The sequence below is a fragment of the Numida meleagris genome, chromosome 11 (assembly GCF_002078875.1).
Source record: "Numida meleagris isolate 19003 breed g44 Domestic line chromosome 11, NumMel1.0, whole genome shotgun sequence".
NCBI lineage: Eukaryota > Metazoa > Chordata > Aves > Galliformes > Numididae > Numida > Numida meleagris.
This window is the reverse complement of record NC_034419.1, coordinates 7,756,928-7,777,178: the sequence shown is the minus strand read 5'-3', so window position 1 is coordinate 7,777,178 and position 20,251 is coordinate 7,756,928. Positions and strand designations below refer to the sequence as shown.

The window sequence follows — 20,251 nt, the reverse complement described above, 5'->3', positions numbered from 1 at the left end:
CGCCGGGGCCGGGAGCGCGGGGACCCCGCGGCGGCCCCCACCTGGGCTCGGGCTGCCGGCACGGATCGTCGCCCGCGGCGCTTTCGCTGCCGCTTGTGAAGATTTTTATTTGCTTCCGCACAATCACGCCCACGGGCGCTGTGTGCGTGTGTGTTGGGTTGGCTTTTTTTTTTTTTTTTTTTTTTGGAGGGGGGGGCTTTTTTTTTTTTTTTTTTTTTTTTCCCTTTTTGCCTCCTTCTTCTGGTGGTGGAAAGCCCTAATTACTGCGATTGCTGATGGACCTTGGAAAGAAGGCTGCGCCGGTGCCCCGCTCCGCAGTCGGACCCGCTCGTCGCCCGCCGCCCCCCGCCAGCCCCGCGGGCCCCCGCGCTCCCCCGGCAGCCGGAGGAGAGCGCCCGGCTCCCGCCCGCCAGGATCGGATCTCGCCTCGCCCTTTCCCCCCCAGCTCCGCTTGGATTACAGCGCTGCCGCCGCTCGCTGATCCCGCGCCATGGAGGTGAGTCGGGCGCGTTGCGGGGCGGCTCCGCGGGTTCCCTGTGCGGGGCGGCCCCCTCCCCGGCCTGCAGAAAGCTATTTTCTTTCTTTCTTTTTCTTTTCTTTTTTTTTTTCCTTTTTTTTTTCCTTCTTTTTTTTTTTCCACGCGGTGCCGCCGGTGGCTGTGCACCCGGTGCCCCGTCCCGGCGGCGTTAAAGACATCGCCCCGAACTTCCCCAACTTCCCCGCGGAGGATCGCTGTGGAGGAGCCCGGCGCCGGCGCTCTGGTGCCTGTGCCTTTAAGGAACGCTGGCTGGGGGCCAGCCGAGGACCCGGAGTCAGCCCCCCCCCCCTCCTCCCCTCCGCCCCCCTTTAACTTTATTCTAAGTTTCTGGAGATTATCACTCTGCATCTGCAGAGGGTCCCGCCTGGGGCAGAGCGGAGGAACGCGGCTCTTCGGGGTCCCCTCGGCGCTGCGAGGACTCCATGTTGAAGAGCCCTTTCCTTGTTTGTTTGTTTGTCGTTGGCAATTGTATGCTAAGTCGGTGGGTCACCCAGAGTTCAGGCGGACCGAGCCCCGACGCTCCCCCGGGCCACGGGGGCCGGAGGTGCGCGTCCTCCCCAGGGGCTCCCCGGCCCCGCGCACGGCGCTCCGAGGCGGCCGCCCCCCGCGGACAGCCCCCGGCCGCCCCCTCTCCCCGGAGCCGCGGTCGCGGTGCCGCCCGCCCGCAGGTAGCAGCGCTGCCGGCGCTCCAGATGCCCTCGCAGCTCTCCAGACGCCCCGTGTAAAACACGATCACAGGCGTAAAGCCGCCGCCTTCATCTCGGCAATGAGCGCGGGCTCCGCATGGGGTGCATTAAATACCACAACCCGATCTCCGCGGCCCTACAAAGTTGAAAACGGTGCCTCGCGCTCCCGATGGCCAATCCCGCCGTGCTGCCGGCGAACTTTTTTTTTTTTTTCTCTTTTTTCTTTTTTCCCACTTTTTTTTTTTTTTTTTTCCTCTTTTCCCCTTTTTTGTTGTTGATGGCAGCCTGTCAGCTGCTGCGTGCAGCGGGGCCGGGCCTCGGGCGCAGGTGCCTCCTCCCGCTCCGGGAGGGCGAGAGGAGCGCTGAGGGCAGCGGGAGGTGCCGTCGGAGGGCAGCGGCCGCCCGGAGCCCCCCGGGGGCTGCAGCGGCCGAGGCCGCCCCCTGTCGGGAGCGGAGCACCAGCGCTGCGGGCCGGGAGCTGCGGGGGGCACCGGACCTCTGGAACGGGGCAGAGAGGTACGAGGCTTTGGGCTCGGAGCCCGGCAGCACCGAGCTGGGGTCCCGCTGGGGTCAGGCGTCTCCGAAGTCCTCAGGCTCGGGCAGCTCCGTGGCGATTCGTAAGCGTTGTTATCTGAAGAACTCGTGGATTGAAAGAAATAAACCCCAAACCCACCCCTTGGTGTTCGTGAGCCGTAGCGAGCTCCCGGCACCGCGCTCTCAGCCCCGTCCCTTGCTCGTTATGCGGCTTTCGCGCCTCTCCCGGGCCCCGTCCCGTCCGGAACGCTGCGAGGAGCGGACCGCTCCGTCGGGGCTGAGCCCCGCGGGATGGACGCGGCCGGAGCCGGTTCGCCCGGCGAAGGGCTCCGGGCTGATGGGAATGGCCCCGCCGCGTTCCGGCGCTCTCGTGGCAGCGTTCAGTCCTCTTCTCCCGACCCTTCGCAAACAGAAATGAATTAGGGTTAAGAGCACCTTGGTTTCGACATTGAGGGCTTTTTAAGAATGAATAGGGAGCCCCCAAGTGTCGAAATGTCTTTTTTTTTTTTCTCCTTCCAAGGGGAGGGGAAATTAAAAAAAAAAAAAAAAAAAAAGCCAGAACCGTGAATGGCACTGGTTAGCGAGTTAAAGAGTCCCGCGTGAGGACGCAGACGGATCCGCGGGACCTGTCGGGGGAGCGCTGGTCTCCCGGGCCGGCAGCCTGCTCGCTGCTCGGGGCTGCGGGCACCGACCCGACCCGGCGCCGCCGTCGGGGCTGTCACGGCGCTGCCAGCGCCGAGCTCGGGGAGCGGAGGCTGCGGCGGGATGGCTTAGGGGTGCGGGCAGCGCCTTCCCCGGCCGGCGGGGGAGGGCCGGGCCCGGCACTCCCGTCCCGCTCGGGCTCTCTTTGCAAACCTGAAGCCGCTTTTCGCCTGCCGGGAGCGCTCCGTGTCCGCGGTGCTTTCTCCGGAGCGGGGAGCAATGGGGTAAAGCGCGGCCCGTGGGGTGCTGATAGCCCCGGGGTGGCGGGGAGGGCTGGGCTGGGGTCCGCCGTGCCCGTCCCGTCCCGCCCCGGCGGGGTGCGGAGCGGTGCGGCCGCCCCGGGAAGGCGGTGTCCGGGGGTGGGGGCGCGGGGTGGCCCCGTCCGGCAGCAGCGCCGCGGCGGGGAGAAGGGCAGCGGAGGCAGCGCCGAGTTAAAAGGGGCCCGGGTACTTCCGTTGTTTAAACTTGAATGCTCGAAAATGGTCTGAGAAGCAATAAACAATCTGATCCTTTTTCTCCCCCCTCTAGAAATCCACTGCAGTATTAATCCAAGGAGGTGCTCTGGGGACAGTTGGCAGCACAATGGCTTCTCAGTACCTCGTAGTGGCTCTGGCCATCTTCTCCTCTTGTACCCAGGTTGTAATAGAAGCCAGCTCTTGGTGGTAAGCATCTCGTGTCGGCGTGCTTATAAAAGGGGGAGTGAAGTTTTGCTGGATGGAACGTCTGTGTGCTTCATGTGTACTTTGTTTCTGGGGGAGTACCGTGTGAGGGGACTGCCGGGAGCCGCGCTGGGATGCGGAGTGCTGGAAAATGGATGTGTTTCCGAAGCAAGCGCAATCGTGTAGCAGCTTGTGCTGCAGAATTCAGTTTTTAGAATGTTGTACAGTAGATTCTCTATGGATTTCATCATCCTTAAATTTGTAGAATTACATCTCTTCGGCAAGAGTTGCTTCAGCTCCCTCAGATGAGATGTTTTGTGTATGTGAGAGAAAGTATGGAATTATCCTCAAGAACCTCTATGAAATTAAAATTTAAGTTTGAATTTTTCTGCAGCTTTAAGGTTTATGAGCATATTTTGTTACAAAGAAGAACATTTTATGTTTCTGCTTTGGCAATTTAACTGTTTCTCAACTGTGTGCGGTGTCCTTGGAATGGGTGTTCTCTGCTCCTTCAGTGGATCCTTTTGGGATAAATGGACACTTTCTAACTAAAATGTAAAGTGCTCGTGAAGAGCACTTAAAGAATTTGGAGGACAAAGTTGATTTTGTTTACAATGCTGATACTTCCCTCTGCGCTCACGTGTGCGTTGGGAAGGAGCTGGAAGCAGTATGCAACAAGTTTCTAACTTCTGGCTTCTGAAAGATTTCCCCATTTTTGGTAGAACAGAGAGAAGTCCAGACTTACATCTAAAATGTGTTTTCATATGGAATGGGGTCTGTTGGGTTTTTTGTTTTTTTTTTTTGCTTTTTTCATTTTTTGCTTTATGCATTTTTCTGCCTTGCCGTTGTTTGGGTCTTCTGCTATTTTCACAATGTCCATTTAAGTTACTGAAAGTTTGCCTGGATACAAGTCTTGTTTCAGTCCATAATCTGTGGTGAGAGCCACATGGGTGGGAGCTCGTAAGTTCCGTTTTGTACTGTCTCTAAAATAAAAGTTTCATATTTATGTAATTTTTTTCCCTCACCTGATAGCAAAAAGCAAGGAATCACAGACTCAGTGTTTATATATATTGACAGAGTTTGGTTTGGGATTTATAGACTTGTTTTGTTTTGTTTTGTTTTCTCTTTATTAACCCAAATCTTTCTTTACACAGGTCTTTAGGGATGAACCCTATGAACCCCATGAACCCTGTGCAGATGTCAGAGGTATATATAATAGGAGCCCAGCCACTATGTAGCCAGCTAGCAGGGCTTTCCCAAGGACAGAAGAAACTCTGCCAGTTGTATCAGGACCATATGCAGTTCATTGGAGAGGGTGCAAAGACCGGCATTAAGGAATGCCAGTATCAGTTCAGACATAGAAGATGGAATTGCAGCACTGTGGACAACAACTCTGTTTTTGGCAGAGTCATGCAGATAGGTAGGAAGCAACGTCTTTATGATTAAACTCTTGTCTAAGGATATGTATGGCACATAATGTTCTGCATTTGAAGCTCTTGCCAGGTTCTTACTGCATACTGTATACAACCAAGTGTTTTTTAAAGTTGGCAAAGGAGTTGAATTATTTTTAGCTGGAGGTGATTTCCCACCACTGTCCAGCCATGTCTTTTGGAAAGCAAAGTAGGACTACACATCTGTGTATGGGAATACATTAGAAAGGAAAATGTAGCCCTGGAATCTCCTTTTAGAAAACCTGAGACAAAAAAAAAAAAAAAAAAGGCAAACGAAGGGAATTAAAACCAGCAGCGTCTTGTAAAATGAAAGATGTCCATGCTTAGCTCCTAAGTTAGTGGCTGCATAGTAAATTGCTCTTGGTCTGGAGGTTAACTGAAAATTGCTGCTCTGTCTATTAGTGTTTATAGGCAATTCTTTCTTGCTTATTTCCAGATATGGTAACTTCTTTCTCTTTGTGAGAAAGTTAGATTTGTGTTAAAAATAACGTAGCAGGGTAATCTGTATGAAATCAGTTCTATTGGGGCCAAATGTGCGGTTGTCCTTGCAAGTTGTGTTTGCTGTAAGCATGAAGCCTGGTAGGAGCTAGTCGCTGCGAATCTTGGCACAATTTGGTGGGCACCCAACCCTGTCCCTATGAGATTCTCTTTGAAATGTGCTTCTCCAGTGCTCGTGTGCTGCCTGCTTTTCCTGTTGTGTAAGGACCATGGCGTATATTAACACTCGTGGCAAAAATTTAGCTGGTGCTACCAAACTGGGTCTGCGGTGGAACCTTCCTCTGACGTTCCCACGTCAGATGTCAGATATTGTGCAGCAACTGGGAAAGCTTGGTTTTTCTGGGTGACAGATGGGAGCTTCTGTGTAGTGATGAGTGTGCTGACAAACCCAGCGTTGCTTTTTACCTGGGTAAGGGTTTTAAATCAGATCCAAGCTGGCTTCATCTCTAAATAGGACAACTCCAGTAAAGGTTGAAGGAATACCACCAGTTCACATTTGTTCTCTATTTTTTTAGAAAGCAGTTCTTATTTGGAGATTGTCAGATAAATAAAAGCAATCTGTTGTGTAGAAGTATCTAATTGGGGCAGCTGGTTTCAGACAAACAACCTTTCCGAGGCTTTCTCCAAGTGCAGTATTAACGCTCCCCATGGAGCGTTTCCTTTTGGCCCAACCTGAGCAGAGATCTACAAGCACATGAAACTTGAAAGAAAACTTTCCCTGCTCTAATAACCTAACAATTGGCAGTTAAATAATCTGTTTGAAAATTGGGCCTTCGTCCTTCAGCCCTCATTTATTATTCAAGCCGGTGAAAATCAGCTCAAGGGGACTGCTGGTGTGAAGAAATGTGCGGGATTGGGCCCGCGAGTCGTGGTGTCTGTCTCTGAAATAGGAGTTTCTGCCCTCCCTGAGTATGACGGATCTATTTAGAGGTGGTTTCTTTCAAGTTAAATAACTTTGCCGCACCCTTCTCCTGGATATGACTGTATTAGCTGATGTCTACACAGCAATTTATCATGTAATTAAGCCACTTATTCTAATTGCAGATGGAAGCAAGGTTAATAGCCATATTCAAGAGTTAAAGATCCTAAAGAGTGTATTCATGGAGAACAAGAAAGGTGTTGTCGGTGCCAGTGGTATTATTTCATGCTGACCTTTGGTAATGACCAGCTGCTGGTCTCTGAGTGGAAGGAAAAATGGGCACTTTTCAAGCCTGATCCAATTTAACTCCGCCTGCCTTACGCTGGCTTGTCGAGGGCTGTCAGCTCTTCCTCGCTCTCACCGACACGAGAAGGCTGTAGTGCACACTACGTAGTCTGGGAGGGTTTTGTCATCGGGGCTCAGGCTGTTGCTGTTGTGCTCAGAACGCCCGAGCAGAGCACTGACTGACAGCGCGGTAATTACCGCTGCTCATAAATGGACAGTCTTTCTTCCAGGATTTATCTGGCAAAGTTAGCTAAAGCTGTACAAATAAACCCAGCGCTGGGTTTGGAAACTCGCTCTGTGGCTTATTGAACTGCAGCTTCAGGGCTTTTGTTCTTCACTGCTCTCCATCACTGATGGCCCCAGGTCAGGCGCGGTCCTTGCTGCCATCTCCTGGGCCCAGAGCTGGCAGCGCTGGGGCTGCGGAACAGCAGAGTGCTAACGTGAGGGAAAAGGGCTGCGTCCTCCCCCCCCCCCCAAGCTCGGTGTGCCGGGGTCTGGGCTATTCATGCTGAATGCTTTTCAAAGACAGGACAAAGAACATTTTGTATCTTATGGTCAGGTATTAAAAAAAAAAAAACAAAAAAAAAACTGTTCTGTTCTCGCAGACTTATTCATATCAAGTGTAAGGCTCAGCTCCTTTCTCTGTGGGTGGCTTCCTACAGAGCGTGTATGTTGAACAGTTCCATTTCTATGTTTTATATATATGGGAGAGAAGGGACTCGGACGTGTTTGGAATGTGTGTTTCCTTGCCATGGCTACAATAGAGAGAAATGCTGGGCTGTGGGAAAAGACAGGTTAGACAGTGAAGGAAAGCACAGTTGTGCCTAAAGACTTTAAAAAAAAAAAAAAATAGAAAAAATCAAAGCAACTCATCCACGTAGAACCATCACCCTTCCTGTGTTTGTGGGGTCGATTACTTTAGGCAGTGCTGGATTGCAGCCTGCAGGGTTTAAATCTTCTCCAGCACTTGATGCCGCTTCGTAGTTTGCTCAAGGGAGAAAGGTGGGGGCATCTCTCTTTTCTGTACCCCAGCCTTTCCTTCTGTGTCCCACTAAGAGCAAATTCTTTAAAATGTGCTCCAAGATAATAATGAATATAAGTAAAAAAAAAAAAAAAAAGCCAGCTTTGTGGGTTTAAATCCTGCAATAAACAGCATAGTTAATCATGTGAAAGCACGAGCTAACTAAACATGAAAAAGAATAAAATGGAAAGGAAGAGGCGAGTCCTGTGGTCCAAAGCAGACCACGATTCTTTCCTCTAAATCTAGTGGAAATTTTGCTTAAGGAATTAATCCAAAAATGTGTGTTACAGAACAAACGGGAACATTAAAATCTGTATGAGGTTCCCCCTGCTATCGTTTGCAGTAAATGCAAGGCGTAAGTCAGCACATTAAGCCAAATCTTTTTTTAACTGAAAAGGCCACTCCTGTAACCCTTTACACCCATAATTCATGTAAGTACTTCCCCAGGCAGGTGTCTGGGAAAATACAGCATTGTAAGTAGGGGGCAAAGTGCTTCTCATCTTCCTTAAATCTGATCTTTCCCAACATAAGACTTCTGATTTTTCCCATTTAAAAACAGCATCTATTACTAGAATTAATCCGGTGGATGACAGCTGTTATATTAACAAAGCTGCTCTGAGTGTGGTGTCATCTTGGTGTTAAATACGGACCAGATTGCGAATTATTTATGTTCCAGAAGTGCTCAAAAGCTCCTATTAGGTTTGACCTGGTATGGTAGGCCTTGTACAAACAGTTTCTGCCTCAAAATGTTGCTGCTTAAATACATATGATACGTCCAAAATGCAGCCTCTTAAAGCCTTAATTTTACAGAGGCCCATGCTATTCCCTGAGAAACTTGTAAAATCAAGATAAGAAACTAGCTTGATCTATTGATCAGACCAAAGGTTGGGAATAGAACTTATAAAAGTGCAAAATGAAAAGATTATATTGAGACTATTCTTAGTCATTCTGTGAATCCTTCTTGGAAAAGATCCAGTGGGATGCTGTTTTTTAAGATGAAAAGCAAACTGCAAGTGGGTTCTCTGGTGCAAGTTTTGTGGTTTGGATTTTTTTTTCGTTTGTTATTTTTTTGTGTGTTGTTTTTGAAAGCCCTCCTAGTTGTAGTCAGAACTAGTTGGATCCTTGGAAAGGAGAGAGGGGAATTCAGGCTCTAAATGAAGATGATCTTAGATACCATCAAGAGGGTGCTACTTGGCCATGCCTTACATTGAGGGCATTGTACATTTTTCTTCCCAACATTTGAATCTTGAGGTTTTCAATTTCCACTTAAGGCTACCAGACACAGGAGAAAACCTGCTTGTGCCAAAGCTTTTTCTTCCCTATAATTTGTAAAAATGGTTATCCTTGCACTCATTTACCTACATCTGTGGGAGCGGGAGCGGGGGGCTCTGAGCAGCACAGGTTGGTGTTGGGTGTTAATAGTGTCCTGCACATGGGCACAGCTCATGCACAGGGCAAGGAGCAGCGTGCAATTCTGCCACACATTTACTTTTGTTGGCAGGAGGCTTTGCAAAATGCTATACCTTTAAATAAATTGGAATTAGTGGGTGAAGTGCATAAATCATCTTTGAGAAGCCGTAATTTAGGAACCAGGCTTTTTCAGTTTTGCATTTGCCATGTCTCTTTTTCCAAAAGGCCAGGAGCCTGCCGCCCTCCTGTCCCTGGAGGCCTGCTGGCGGCCTGCTCTGCCATGTCCCTCCTCCTGGCACCAACAAGCAGCAGCCTCTGCTCCTCATAAGCCCCTCATCCACTCCCATGGCACTGGGGATATGGGATTCACTTGGCTTTTTCGTTGTTTTGGAGGAGCGCAGCTCAGGGTTATTCTACGCTCTGGTAGGCATTTGAATGCTGGAGGCTCCTGGATGTCTCCTTCCACTGGGTGGGCTGGGATGGCGCACCTGGGCCTTCCTGTAATGCCACTCCTCTTTCCACACAGGCAGCCGGGAGACGGCATTCACCTACGCAGTGAGCGCAGCCGGGGTGGTCAACGCCATGAGCCGGGCGTGCCGGGAGGGCGAGCTCTCCTCCTGTGGCTGTAGCCGGGCTGCGCGGCCCAAGGACCTGCCCCGGGACTGGCTGTGGGGCGGCTGCGGGGACAACATCGAGTACGGATACCGCTTTGCCAAGGAGTTTGTTGATGCCCGGGAACGGGAGAGAGTTTACCAGAGAGGCTCCTATGAGAGCGCCCGGATCATGATGAACCTACACAACAATGAGGCCGGGAGGAGAGTAAGTGCCTCTGTCTTTTCGAGTCCCTCCTCCTGGGGAAAGTTTGGGTGGTCACCTGCCACCAAGGCTTGTCTCTGTTCTGATGTGTGAGGCAAGAAAATAGAAAAGGCAGGTATAGGTGGGTGGAGAGCGTATGAATTCATGTTGTTCCTCATTGCCTATCCATGGTGCACTGGAACTGCAGTGCATTGTGTTTTCCTCCACACTGGTTCACCAGGAGTGCTCAGCTCACTGCACTTCTATTAGGTTGTGTTTCCAATCGGTACTGTGTGTGCTGGGGGGTTGTTTCTCCTCTGGAATACTGCTGCAGAATTATTCCCACTTTTTATTTCCTGCTTTGAGAAGATGTGAAAAGCTTTGCCATATTATGAGAAAACATCATCTTCTATAGTTAAACGTGTCTTTATGGTTTCTTTAATCTCAAAAATGTCTTAAATGAATGGGTGTAAACTTTTTCTTTTTTAATAGTCTGAATACGAAGAGCCAAAGTCATTATTTTCCTAGAGCTTGACATGCCAGACATAGTCGGCTGGAGACTTTACACTTGTGTTCTAAGGTGAAGAAGGATGAAAGATAATTGAAAATTAATAGTATTTAAATGTGAGAGGAGGGTGTCTGAAAGCAGTGGACAGGCCAATTTACCATTAGTGAGAAGAAAAATGACACTTTCACAGTTGCTAATGGAGACTCTAGCAGTTTCTCCTTCCTCAGCCTCATCTTTGCGGTGCCATTTGGCAGCACTGAGACTTTGTGTAACTGCTGGGTGGAAGTTGTCTACGGTATCATCTAATGTGTCAGACACCAGGATTTTTGGGTCAGTGTCAACACCGTCTCTTATTTCTATTTGTACAGGGCAAATGAGTGATATTTCCCTGCCAAAGCTTTGTAAAGAGGATATTGCTGTGTAGCTCTGTCTTCCACCCATAGGTGTTTGGGGGTTTCTTCTTGGATGAAGTCTCTCTTGCAGAGCAGTATTTGGGATAGGGGGAGGATGCTGAGCCAAGAGTAGACAATTGGCTGCAGCTGAGCCAGGAACAAGCGGAATCTTAACTCTTTCCCTAATTGCAGCCTCAAACCGAGATCAATAGAGAGAGTAACTCGGATAGAAAATAAAGGGATGTTTTACATTTCTCAATGAAACAGCGAAATCTTTCTCTGGCACGAGAGCAAATTCCTAAAATTTGAATGCAGCATGACTGATGCTGCTGTCTGGTCGGTGTGTGTGTTGCTGCGTCTGTCTGTGCGGTGAAGGGGGGGGGCTGGATAGAGCTCTTCCCCCTCCCTTGACCCCTTGTCTGGGTTAACAGGGTGCAAGGGGTGCGTGGTGTGTGCATGTTCTCTGCCCTATTGCAGGAGGGAGGAGAGTGCCAGAGTGAATGCTGTGAGGTGTGAAGGGGAAGGGGACAGAGCACGGGAAAAGAGGGGAACAAATGCTGCCACAGCCATGCTGACCGTTCACCTTCCTTTTTGCTTTTCACCCTGCCTTCTCCAGACTGTGTACAACCTGGCTGACGTGGCCTGTAAGTGCCACGGCGTCTCTGGTTCCTGTAGCCTGAAGACCTGTTGGCTTCAGCTTGCCGATTTCCGCAAGGTAGGCGATGCCCTGAAGGAGAAATACGATAGTGCCGCTGCCATGAAACTCAACAGCCGGGGCAAGCTGGTGCAGATGAACAGCCGCTTCAACGCACCCACCATCCACGACCTGATCTACATCGATCCCAGCCCCGACTACTGCATGCGCAACGAGAGCACCGGGTCCCTGGGCACCCAGGGCCGTCTTTGCAATAAGACCTCAGAGGGCATGGACGGCTGCGAACTGATGTGCTGCGGCCGGGGGTACGACCAGTTCAAGACGGTGCAGCGAGAGCGCTGCCACTGCAAGTTCCACTGGTGCTGCTACGTGAAATGCAAGTTGTGCACAGAGATCGTGGACCAGTTTGTGTGCAAATAGGAGACGGACGAGGTGGGAGGAACTGCGGCCACCTGCCTGCGAGGGGTGTGGGCCCCTCGCCCCTTCCACAGGACTATCTCCGCTTTATTTATAGAGTCCAATGAGTTGTTGTCTTCTTTTAAGAAAAAAAAAAAAGAAAAAAAAAAAAGGGCGGGGGGAAAGAAAAAGGAAAAAAAAAGAAAAAAAAAGAAAAGAAAAATATAAAGATTGCAAAGAGAAGTGCCTGGAAACCTCTCTATGTCCATCCCAGAACTGTGTGCGTCTTTTATTTTTGGCAATATTGGGGGAGAACCTGAGAATATTTATTTTACAAAGTAAAAAAAAAAAAATACTTTTGAAAACAATAGAGTAGCTCGAGAGGAAAATCCAACTTATCCTAATTTAGTCCCGTGGGACATAATAACATGTGCAGTAGGCAGAGCAACCATATAACGTGCTTGGGATGTTAGAACCATCCCTATGGATTGAGGAACGCACAGACCTGTCCGTGACTTCTGGTTCCAGATGCCAGAAGTTGTCAGAATAGGGTATAGAAAGCTGTTCAGTACAACTGGGGCTCTGTAAATAAGGGGTGGTATATTCATCACAAAGTGCAGTGTCAGTTGCATATCTGAATGCGCTCGCCAAAGTACGCGATGTCACTGGAGGGTAAAGAGCAAAGAATCATAAAGGCTTCAACTGCGCTATTCTTGAGTCATTGAATTTGGTTCCAGAACCTAACGAGACCAAAAAAAAAAAAAAAAAAAAAAGACACACAAAAAAAATCTGCCTTGATGAACAGCAAAATATTCCCCAAAGGAGAAATTGACCTTATTAGCTAATTGTGGTGTTGGATATCTCATCTCACAGGGCGGCGTGTCGAGAGCCAATGCGTTGCCGGCTGCGCGGGGTACGGCAGCCCGGTGGGAGGGCGGCTGCGTGCTCGCAGGCTGGGAAGCTCCAAGCTTGCCGAGCTGCAGTCTCCCAGCCTGGAAAGCCCTTTGAAAACAGAATTCCTCAAATTTGAAAATGCCTTAAAAATGGTGTAATAGCTGGCTATCTTTCGAAACACAGCTTGACAAAGAACTCCTCTAATTTTATGAGAGAAAATAAATCATTAGATATCCACTCTTGGAATGATTGATTTTTATTATTTTGTTGCAGATTTTGGGAACGCTTTCACTCGGGGAGACAGTAGTTTCATACTTTAATAACACTAACCGGCTATTATAGTTCAAGGAGATGTTGCAGCAATACCAAATTTATCATCCTATGTCTTTAATACACATGCTTTAGATAATATATTGCAGATATACACTACAACTGTTCAGACTATACTTGAGCAGTTACATATATATGGGAAAATTGTGGTCTGCTGGTGTCTGATATTTCAAAGCTTTTTGTACGTATGTATTTTAATGATTTAAGACAAAATAAAACTTCAAATTACAGGGGCGGTTCATCCCCCATTTTCTTTTTCAGATCTCTTCAGGTTGGTCGATGATTCTAACCTTTTTGGTGTTAAAAAAAAAAAATTATTATTATTATTTTTGAAGAGCTTTTATAATTCAAAGAAGTAAGCCTCTTCCCGGCCTCGGGATGCTCCCAGGCTGTTGCTAGAGGCAGCACCCTGCACTTGAATTGATATTGGTCTGCTGATTATTTCTCTTCCGCTTCCACTTCAGGGGCATTATTGATCGTTACTGAAAGGAAACATCTTAAAACTCTAAAATGTGCTGCATTTGGCCCTTGGTTTTTAGTTTTGAAATGGGAATTATTTGATGAACGATCCGCGTTCCCCCTGGTGCTGTGTGTTTACACAGGGTTTCCTCATTGGTTCAGATGCCTCTTTCCAGCTCAGTCCCACGCAAGAAGTTCAAGAAATTGGTTTTGCAGATACCAAGTGAGGAAAATCTTTCACTTTAGCCTAGTTGTACTAAAGCCTTAACTTTTCACGAGCCTATAAGCTGTATCATTAAGTTCATCTTGATCATTTATCAGCTTCTTAAATGGCGCTTTATTGCTCTTAATTTATTGTACGAGGACATATTTACCCCTCATCTTCAGATGTTTGCAAAGACTATCTTTAAAGTAAGATAAATAAATAAAGCACTAATTCATTGAATATGTCACTTTTGGTTTTCATTATACAAAAACGATGATCATTTTTTTCATTTGCTGAGTCACCTCTTATTCCTTTTTATTGACTTCTGTCCGAGCAGAACTGAATCTCGTGATCCTAGCTATTAAAACACTATTTAATGTAAAATATTTTACTTGTCATTCAGATATGTAAATCTTCTATGTCCTTTCCTCTGTTCTGTACATTTAATGTACATATTTCTGTCTCGCGTGATTTGTATATTTCACTGGTTTTTTTAAAAAAGAAAGGATTATGCCATAATGGAAGATAGACTATAAAAATAAAACTTTGGTTGTATATTGGGAAGTGGTTTTAATTATCTTTCAGAAGAGGATTTGTTAAAACAATGAACAGAGCTGATTTTTAAATTTACTACGTGGTAAAACAGGGAAGGGATTGTTTGCCAAACATACAAAGTACATCTCAAAATTTTATTTCTATATTAAGAAAGCATACAGATGTAACTACTTTTTGAATAGAAGAAAAAATACATATACAAGACCCCATCCCTGTGAAATGGAAAGCAGCTCAGAGATGGGTTAAGGGCTTCAGGGTGAACGCTGCTCCCAGGGCTTGCTGTAGTGCTGGGCAGCGCGGCCTGCTGCTGCAGACAGCTTCCTTGTGTAATCGCAGCGATGGCAGCAGGAGCATCCTGTGGTTTCCGAGGGGAATAAGATTTCAGGACCGGGTTTTGTCCGGTTTGAGCTGCGTGTGCGGTTTGTGGGGTGAAGTTCCTGGCTGCAGCCTGGTGGCATGGGGCTGGCGCGGTCACACGCGCCCGTTGGTCCTCAGACTTCCTGCCACGAGCGGGTGCGAGTGTGGAAAGCAGGGAGGCCTTAAAAAAGGCCAAATACAGCAAGGGACCAGGAGTAAGGTCGAAAATGAAAAGTCATGTAAAAACCAAGCCTTCTGCTTCGAGATTGCCTTTTCTTTGAACTGATTTCCCCAGTAAGTCACCTTTTTAAATTCTTATAAAGATCTTGATGAATTAGTGGCCTGTTCTACATCTCTTCCGCTGCTTTTCTTTTTTCTTTTTTTTCCTTTTTTTTTGGTCATTCTTCCTTTTTGCTTCTTCTTTTTTTTTTTTTGTTTTGCCCAAGGATAACCTTCTAACGTATCAAAACTCCTTCTGGCTGCCAAGAATGTATTACACCACAAACCAGTAGACCAACATCGTGTGTTTAAAATAGCGATTCTGGGCAAATGTAACGTTCTGTGGTCCTATTACTGACATCTGGTTCAGTTTTCCTTCACTAGTATATTGACCAGTATTCTTTATTGCAAAAACACAGCCCCTATTTAGGAAAGTCAGCATTTTTTTTGGACCGGATTGTATTCAAGCTCTTCCCAATAACAGAAAAGTTACCAAAATTTGTCTTTATTGGCAGCAGTAAATATCTGTATTCAAAATAGTCATTATGGGCTCAGATACAAGAGAATTGTTTTTAATTTTCAGCAAAGTTTATCTGTTTAATTTTGTTAAAAATACCGTCATCCCCTGGATTTAAATCTTGTATTTTTAGTAATCTTTTGTTCCGTCATGGCTTTGCCAATACCAGTTCTCACCCAAATTTTGTAAAATGCTGAAGCCACCGATGTTAGCAGGAAGCATACCAGGAACAGGGAGCAAACCTGAAAAACTGAATGTCAGCCTCAAGTCAAGCACTGTCTGCACAAAAAGAGAGCTGAAACCCTACATTTTCTTTAGGACACATTTCATAGAATGACCTGATAGAGGTGGTATAGAATTTGTAGAACTTGGTGCTGAAGCTGGAATAAAGACTGCTTTCCTTTTGGGTAAGTGTTCTTGCAAAATGATTTCTAAACCCTTGGGATGTTCTTTGTAAAAGGGTGGTTTTACTGAACCAGAAGGGCCCTCATTTTTTTTTTTTTTTCTTCTTTACTATATTGTAGATGAAACCATAAGAATGAAGTGTAAAATGAAGGTCTCCTAAATATGTGTACATTTCTATATAGATTATGTATGTACTTGTTGACTGTGGTATTCTTAAGATTGCTCATCTAAGTCAGAAAAAGGAGAGAAAAGAGAGAAGGAAAAGAAGAATATTCTCTCCTGCTGCAGGCTCAGATGTGTCTGTTGATGTTGCAGCGGAAGAAACAAACTGCGGAGGAGCGCAGTCAGGGGTTTGTATGCGGAACTTTGTTTTTTTAAAGGTATGATTAAAAAAATCAAATCTGTCTCCTTCCCTGCTCTTATATAATGCTGCGTGTGTGCATTTGTGTATACTCTGCTGGTATTTTCCAATTGTGTTGGCCAAATTCTGCTTTTAGTTATGGTTAGGCATCTCTCCTGACTGCAGTGGTGTCATATGAGCTTGACATTTTTTGACCAGACGTGAAGGTCCCCTTGCTCAAAGTGAATGCATATGAAATATATCAGCCTTTCTTTTGCTGGCTGCTTGTTTAAACATGGGTAACTGAATTATTGTGAAACAAATTCTGGGACTGCAGCTGCAAAAGCAGTAATACAGTATATCCGTAGAGATGTTTCTATGCCATACTTCCTAATTTCCCTGTTGATTTCCAGTGCAGACAGCCTGGAACGCATGTGGTACATTCTTCATGACATATTTTATACATGTAAGATAATTGTCAATCAATGTTTCTATTATAGAGAATTATAAAATCAGCTATATTTTGGGTGCTCATGATTTTTTTTTTCTGAAAAAAAAAGCCACAGGTCTTACCTGTGGCTGTATTGAACATCATTGGCTGGGAGCACTGGTGAGCAGTACGACGTGAAGCTACTTTTGGTAGTCTGTGGAACACAGGATGTGCAGCATGAATATCGGTACACTGTGTGCTTTTCTAGCCAGTGTTGGTTTACGTTGTGTTGTCTTTCCCAGCAGTCCTGCTTTCTCAAATGGTAATTGAACAGCAGCAGTCAAAATACTCAGCTGACGGAGGACCCCTGAACACTCCATAGGCAGCTATTCAAACACTTTCTGAACTGGTTTGACCCACTGCTGATTTATTCCAGATCCATTGCAAGGAATTCTAAAAATGCAAACTGAAGTGTAGAGTTTATAGTGTGTCTCACTAGTTCTTTTTGGTTTGGTTTTGTTTTTATAAAGCAGCCCGATCCCCAAATTTAATTTTTTTAATAATTTTTTTTTGAAAATCCTTCTCTGGGTAGCAAAGGAAATGTCCCCAGCACCACAAGATGATGACCTCTGCACAAGTCCTTGGGCAACTCCCAAGTCCCAGCACAGTTTGCAGTGTGAGGTGCCTTGCAGAACCATCCCCACCCTCCCCCACTCACCAGTACAGCAGCTGCAGCTTGTTGGGTGCTAATGGGGCTGGCTGCCTCCTTCTGCAACTGCTCTAAGGAAAGCCACCCCAGCACTTGGACCTGTTGTCCTTCAAAAAGAGAAGTGCATCTGCACACAGCTTTTCTCAAGTAAGGGTTGGGATTTGCTTTCCTTGGCTATTGATTTTAGAAGAGCTGGAGCTTGGTAAGCACTATTTTTTTTTGCTTGTTGTTTAAAGGACTTGTCATGCATCTCTGTGCTTTGTAAATCAGCAACCTTTGAGTAGTGAAGAGTAATCTCTGAGCAAACTGGAAGTGGCCATTGCTTGAGGCAGGGAGATTGAGGTCATTAATGCTGTAAAATGCTCTTTTTTGTGCTTTGTTGATGGGCTTCACAGCATGAAAAAGAGTTCTTACTCAGCAAGAAACGAGCTAGTGAATTTGGGAAGAGAAAATGGGGACAAGAACAAGTCATAATGGGCAAATGCATGACAGCAGTCATCAGCAGAGCTGCTTAATATTCATCAGAAACGGATTTGTCCATTTCTGCATTTATGTTTTCAGGATATACATATTCCCTGGGTGATAAGCTCATCTCGTATGGTACGTCTGTGGTTAAAGAGCCTGCGTGTGGGTCAAGTCTGAAGACTTAATGAACTGAACTTAAAACCATAGCCAAAGAAACATCTCCAAAAACACTACAAAGCAAATGAATAATGCAAGATGTGTCAAATGAGTACTTTAAGAGTTACTGCTGCTATAACAGGCCAGTGGTTACCTCTGTCAAAGATAATATGTCCATTTCTAGGCCAGGGTGCCATTTGATTTAAATAAGTACAGCAAGACAAATACTAATTGTAGCAGTCTGGGAACAATTCCTTGGTAGTTATATGCATTGTATGAAATGATGGGTAGTTATGAATTCTGGCAATCCCCAGTATGCATGATGACGTGCTTGTACCTGAAAATACATTATACATTTTTAAAGCTTCGTAGAAGTATCATGTGTCATGATTTGCATTGCATCACATATAGTTACTTATTTTTTGGCTACAGCCTTCTGGTATATGTGGGAATTTAAATGACTGACAAAACTTATGGGGGGGCTGCAGCATCTTGGCGTGAAAGGCAGGGAGAAATGCGCTACACAGCCTAGGCAGTGTGAGATGAAAGATTTTTCCACCCTGATTTTGTCTCCTGTAACAATGTGGTATGCGTAGATACTGCATGACAGATGCCTTGGAAGAAGATGACAGGAGGACTCCATCAACAGAGGGCATAATTCATTTATAGTTAAGAACAAGGACTGATCTGCTAGTGTTGCCTTTGTAATGTCATTTGCATGCAATATATATTTCTATATGAACATGTCAAATTCAAAGATCTTAACTCAAATGTAAGGTCTCTATTATAGCAGATTAAAAGCAGAATAAGCCCTAAAGAGGCCAGACGTAATAGGAACTGAAGATGTGCCTTGTTCCTATGTTCTAGTGGATTTTGTTGGTACCTTGTTAGGATTCAAACAACGTCTTCAGGATTTGGCTGGCTGAAATGACAGATTAGTGATTGTGTAGCATTCTGTGGATAAAACATCTTTTTTTTTTTTTCTCTTGAGGGGATGATATATGCTTTTTCTGGAGGGCATTTTTATCATAGAATCTGCTTTAATGTATAACTTAGTTTCTGATGCTCTCTGTGGTTAGTGAATATGTAGAAACATCTATGCTTTGTGTAGACTCTGTCATCTCTTGTGTCTTCTTGTCCTCCTTGGTGGTATGTATTTTGAATAGTTTAAGTTACTGTGGGCTTATTATTTTGAATCTTGACTTTTGAAAGTAGAGATCTTGAAAGATCCCTGGCTTGTGGACCCTACTATCTGAGATCCATTGCCAAGTTCAGAGGAATAACTTAGCAGAAATAAGCTGCAAAATTTAAATAGTGGTATGAGGAGCCAGCTTGACTTTTATTTTAAAAGGCCTACATGAGCAAGAGTAGAAGAAAATGTGTTTTCTTTGTCTTATCCTCAGGAAGAACTGAAGACATCCATCCTCCATTCTTAGGTGATCTTCTCGAAGGAAAGATCGGTGTCAAATGGAAGCAAGTTTTCCCTCTACGTCATGATGCTAGTACGTTTTTATTATAGATTGAGATCCTAAGGCTGTGCTGATCTGCTACATGATTATATAATGCTCCAGGACACCTGTGTAAATAGCAAACAGAGAGGCTTTTTGTAGATACTAGATCTTAGATAAGTGACTCTGAGAAGTAATATAGGATCTTGGCTGTAAACCTCTGTTATATGCACTACGTATTTTTGGTCATTTGTTTATTATGAGAAGTACAGAAGCTGCTCCTCGTACCGTAATTTTTGTAAGGCTTGCATGTATAAATATTCATTTTGCAAATATTAAATGGAGGAGCATGAGAGAAACCACTAAATCAATAGCTTCACAGTCCTCATTTCTGATTCTGAAGCTCATTTTCTCAAATGTTGCTCTGCTAACACTCAAATCTGTGTGCTCTTTAAGCCTCAGAGAGGAACTATGCAGTTCTTCAGCCCTGGCCCTCTCTGGGTGTAGATCTCAACCAGAGATCTTTAATGGTAACAGATGTTTGCTGGAATCCTCCTCAGGGCGCTGCTGTTCTGGGTCAGGAGCTTGTGATGTTAATCAAAGCACCCTGTCCATCAGAGCGAGCTCTGGACCTGGACTTCCTCATGGACTGAGTTTTTGGGGTGGTGATGCTGGTGCAAGATTCCACAGCAATAAAATCAGCAGGAACTCTCCTATCTCAGCTGCATCCCGCAGTAGGGGTGTCCTGGTACAATTAGCTTAGCTTGCGCTAGTAACAATAGAGTGGAGTACTGGAATCTTTGCTTTTTTTCCTCTTTTCTCTCTGTCTTTCTCTGCGTGTGTCTGTCTGTGTCCATTAAATTTATTCCAAAGGTTCCCAATAGGTATAGTTTTGGGCCGCCAAATAATCACAGGCCTCAGATTGCTGCAAAACATGTCCTTAGAAGCTACAGGAATGTGTGCTGAATAGCACCTCAGTACTTCCCTGGAATGTTGTAGAATTGTAGAACCATTAAGTTTGGAAAAGATCTCTAAGATCATTTAGTCCAACCATCCTCCTACCACCATATTGCCCACTAAACCGTGCCCTATGGTGCCACATCTACACATCTCTTGAGCACCTCTAGGTGACTCCACCACCTCCCTGAGCAGCCCGTTCTAGTGCCATATTGCTCTTTAGGAGATTTTTTTTTCCTAATATCTAATCTGAACCTCCCCTGGCTGTCAATCGGATGCTGTTCCCTCTTGTTTTGCTACTGTTACCTGGGAGCAGAGGCTGACTGACCCCCACCTCAGCACAACCCCCTTTCAGG

General features: G+C 45.9%; 1 protein-coding gene across 3 annotated transcripts; it reads left to right on the top strand.

Moving 5' to 3' along the window:
* WNT5A (Wnt family member 5A) lies at nucleotides 229-13,897 on the top strand. 3 transcript variants are annotated; one of them, XM_021409676.1, is made up of 5 exons: nucleotides 229-496; nucleotides 2,989-3,122; nucleotides 4,274-4,539; nucleotides 9,230-9,522; nucleotides 11,015-13,897. In XM_021409676.1, exons 1-5 carry the CDS (start codon nucleotides 491-493, stop codon nucleotides 11,471-11,473), a joined length of 1,158 nt encoding a protein of 385 aa, XP_021265351.1. In that variant the 5' UTR covers nucleotides 229-490; the 3' UTR covers nucleotides 11,474-13,897. The 3 variants fall into 3 exon arrangements, with proteins under 3 accessions (XP_021265351.1, XP_021265352.1, XP_021265353.1); XM_021409677.1 differs by lacking the exon at nucleotides 229-496 and adding an exon at nucleotides 1,589-1,740; XM_021409678.1 differs by lacking the exon at nucleotides 229-496 and adding an exon at nucleotides 2,354-2,684.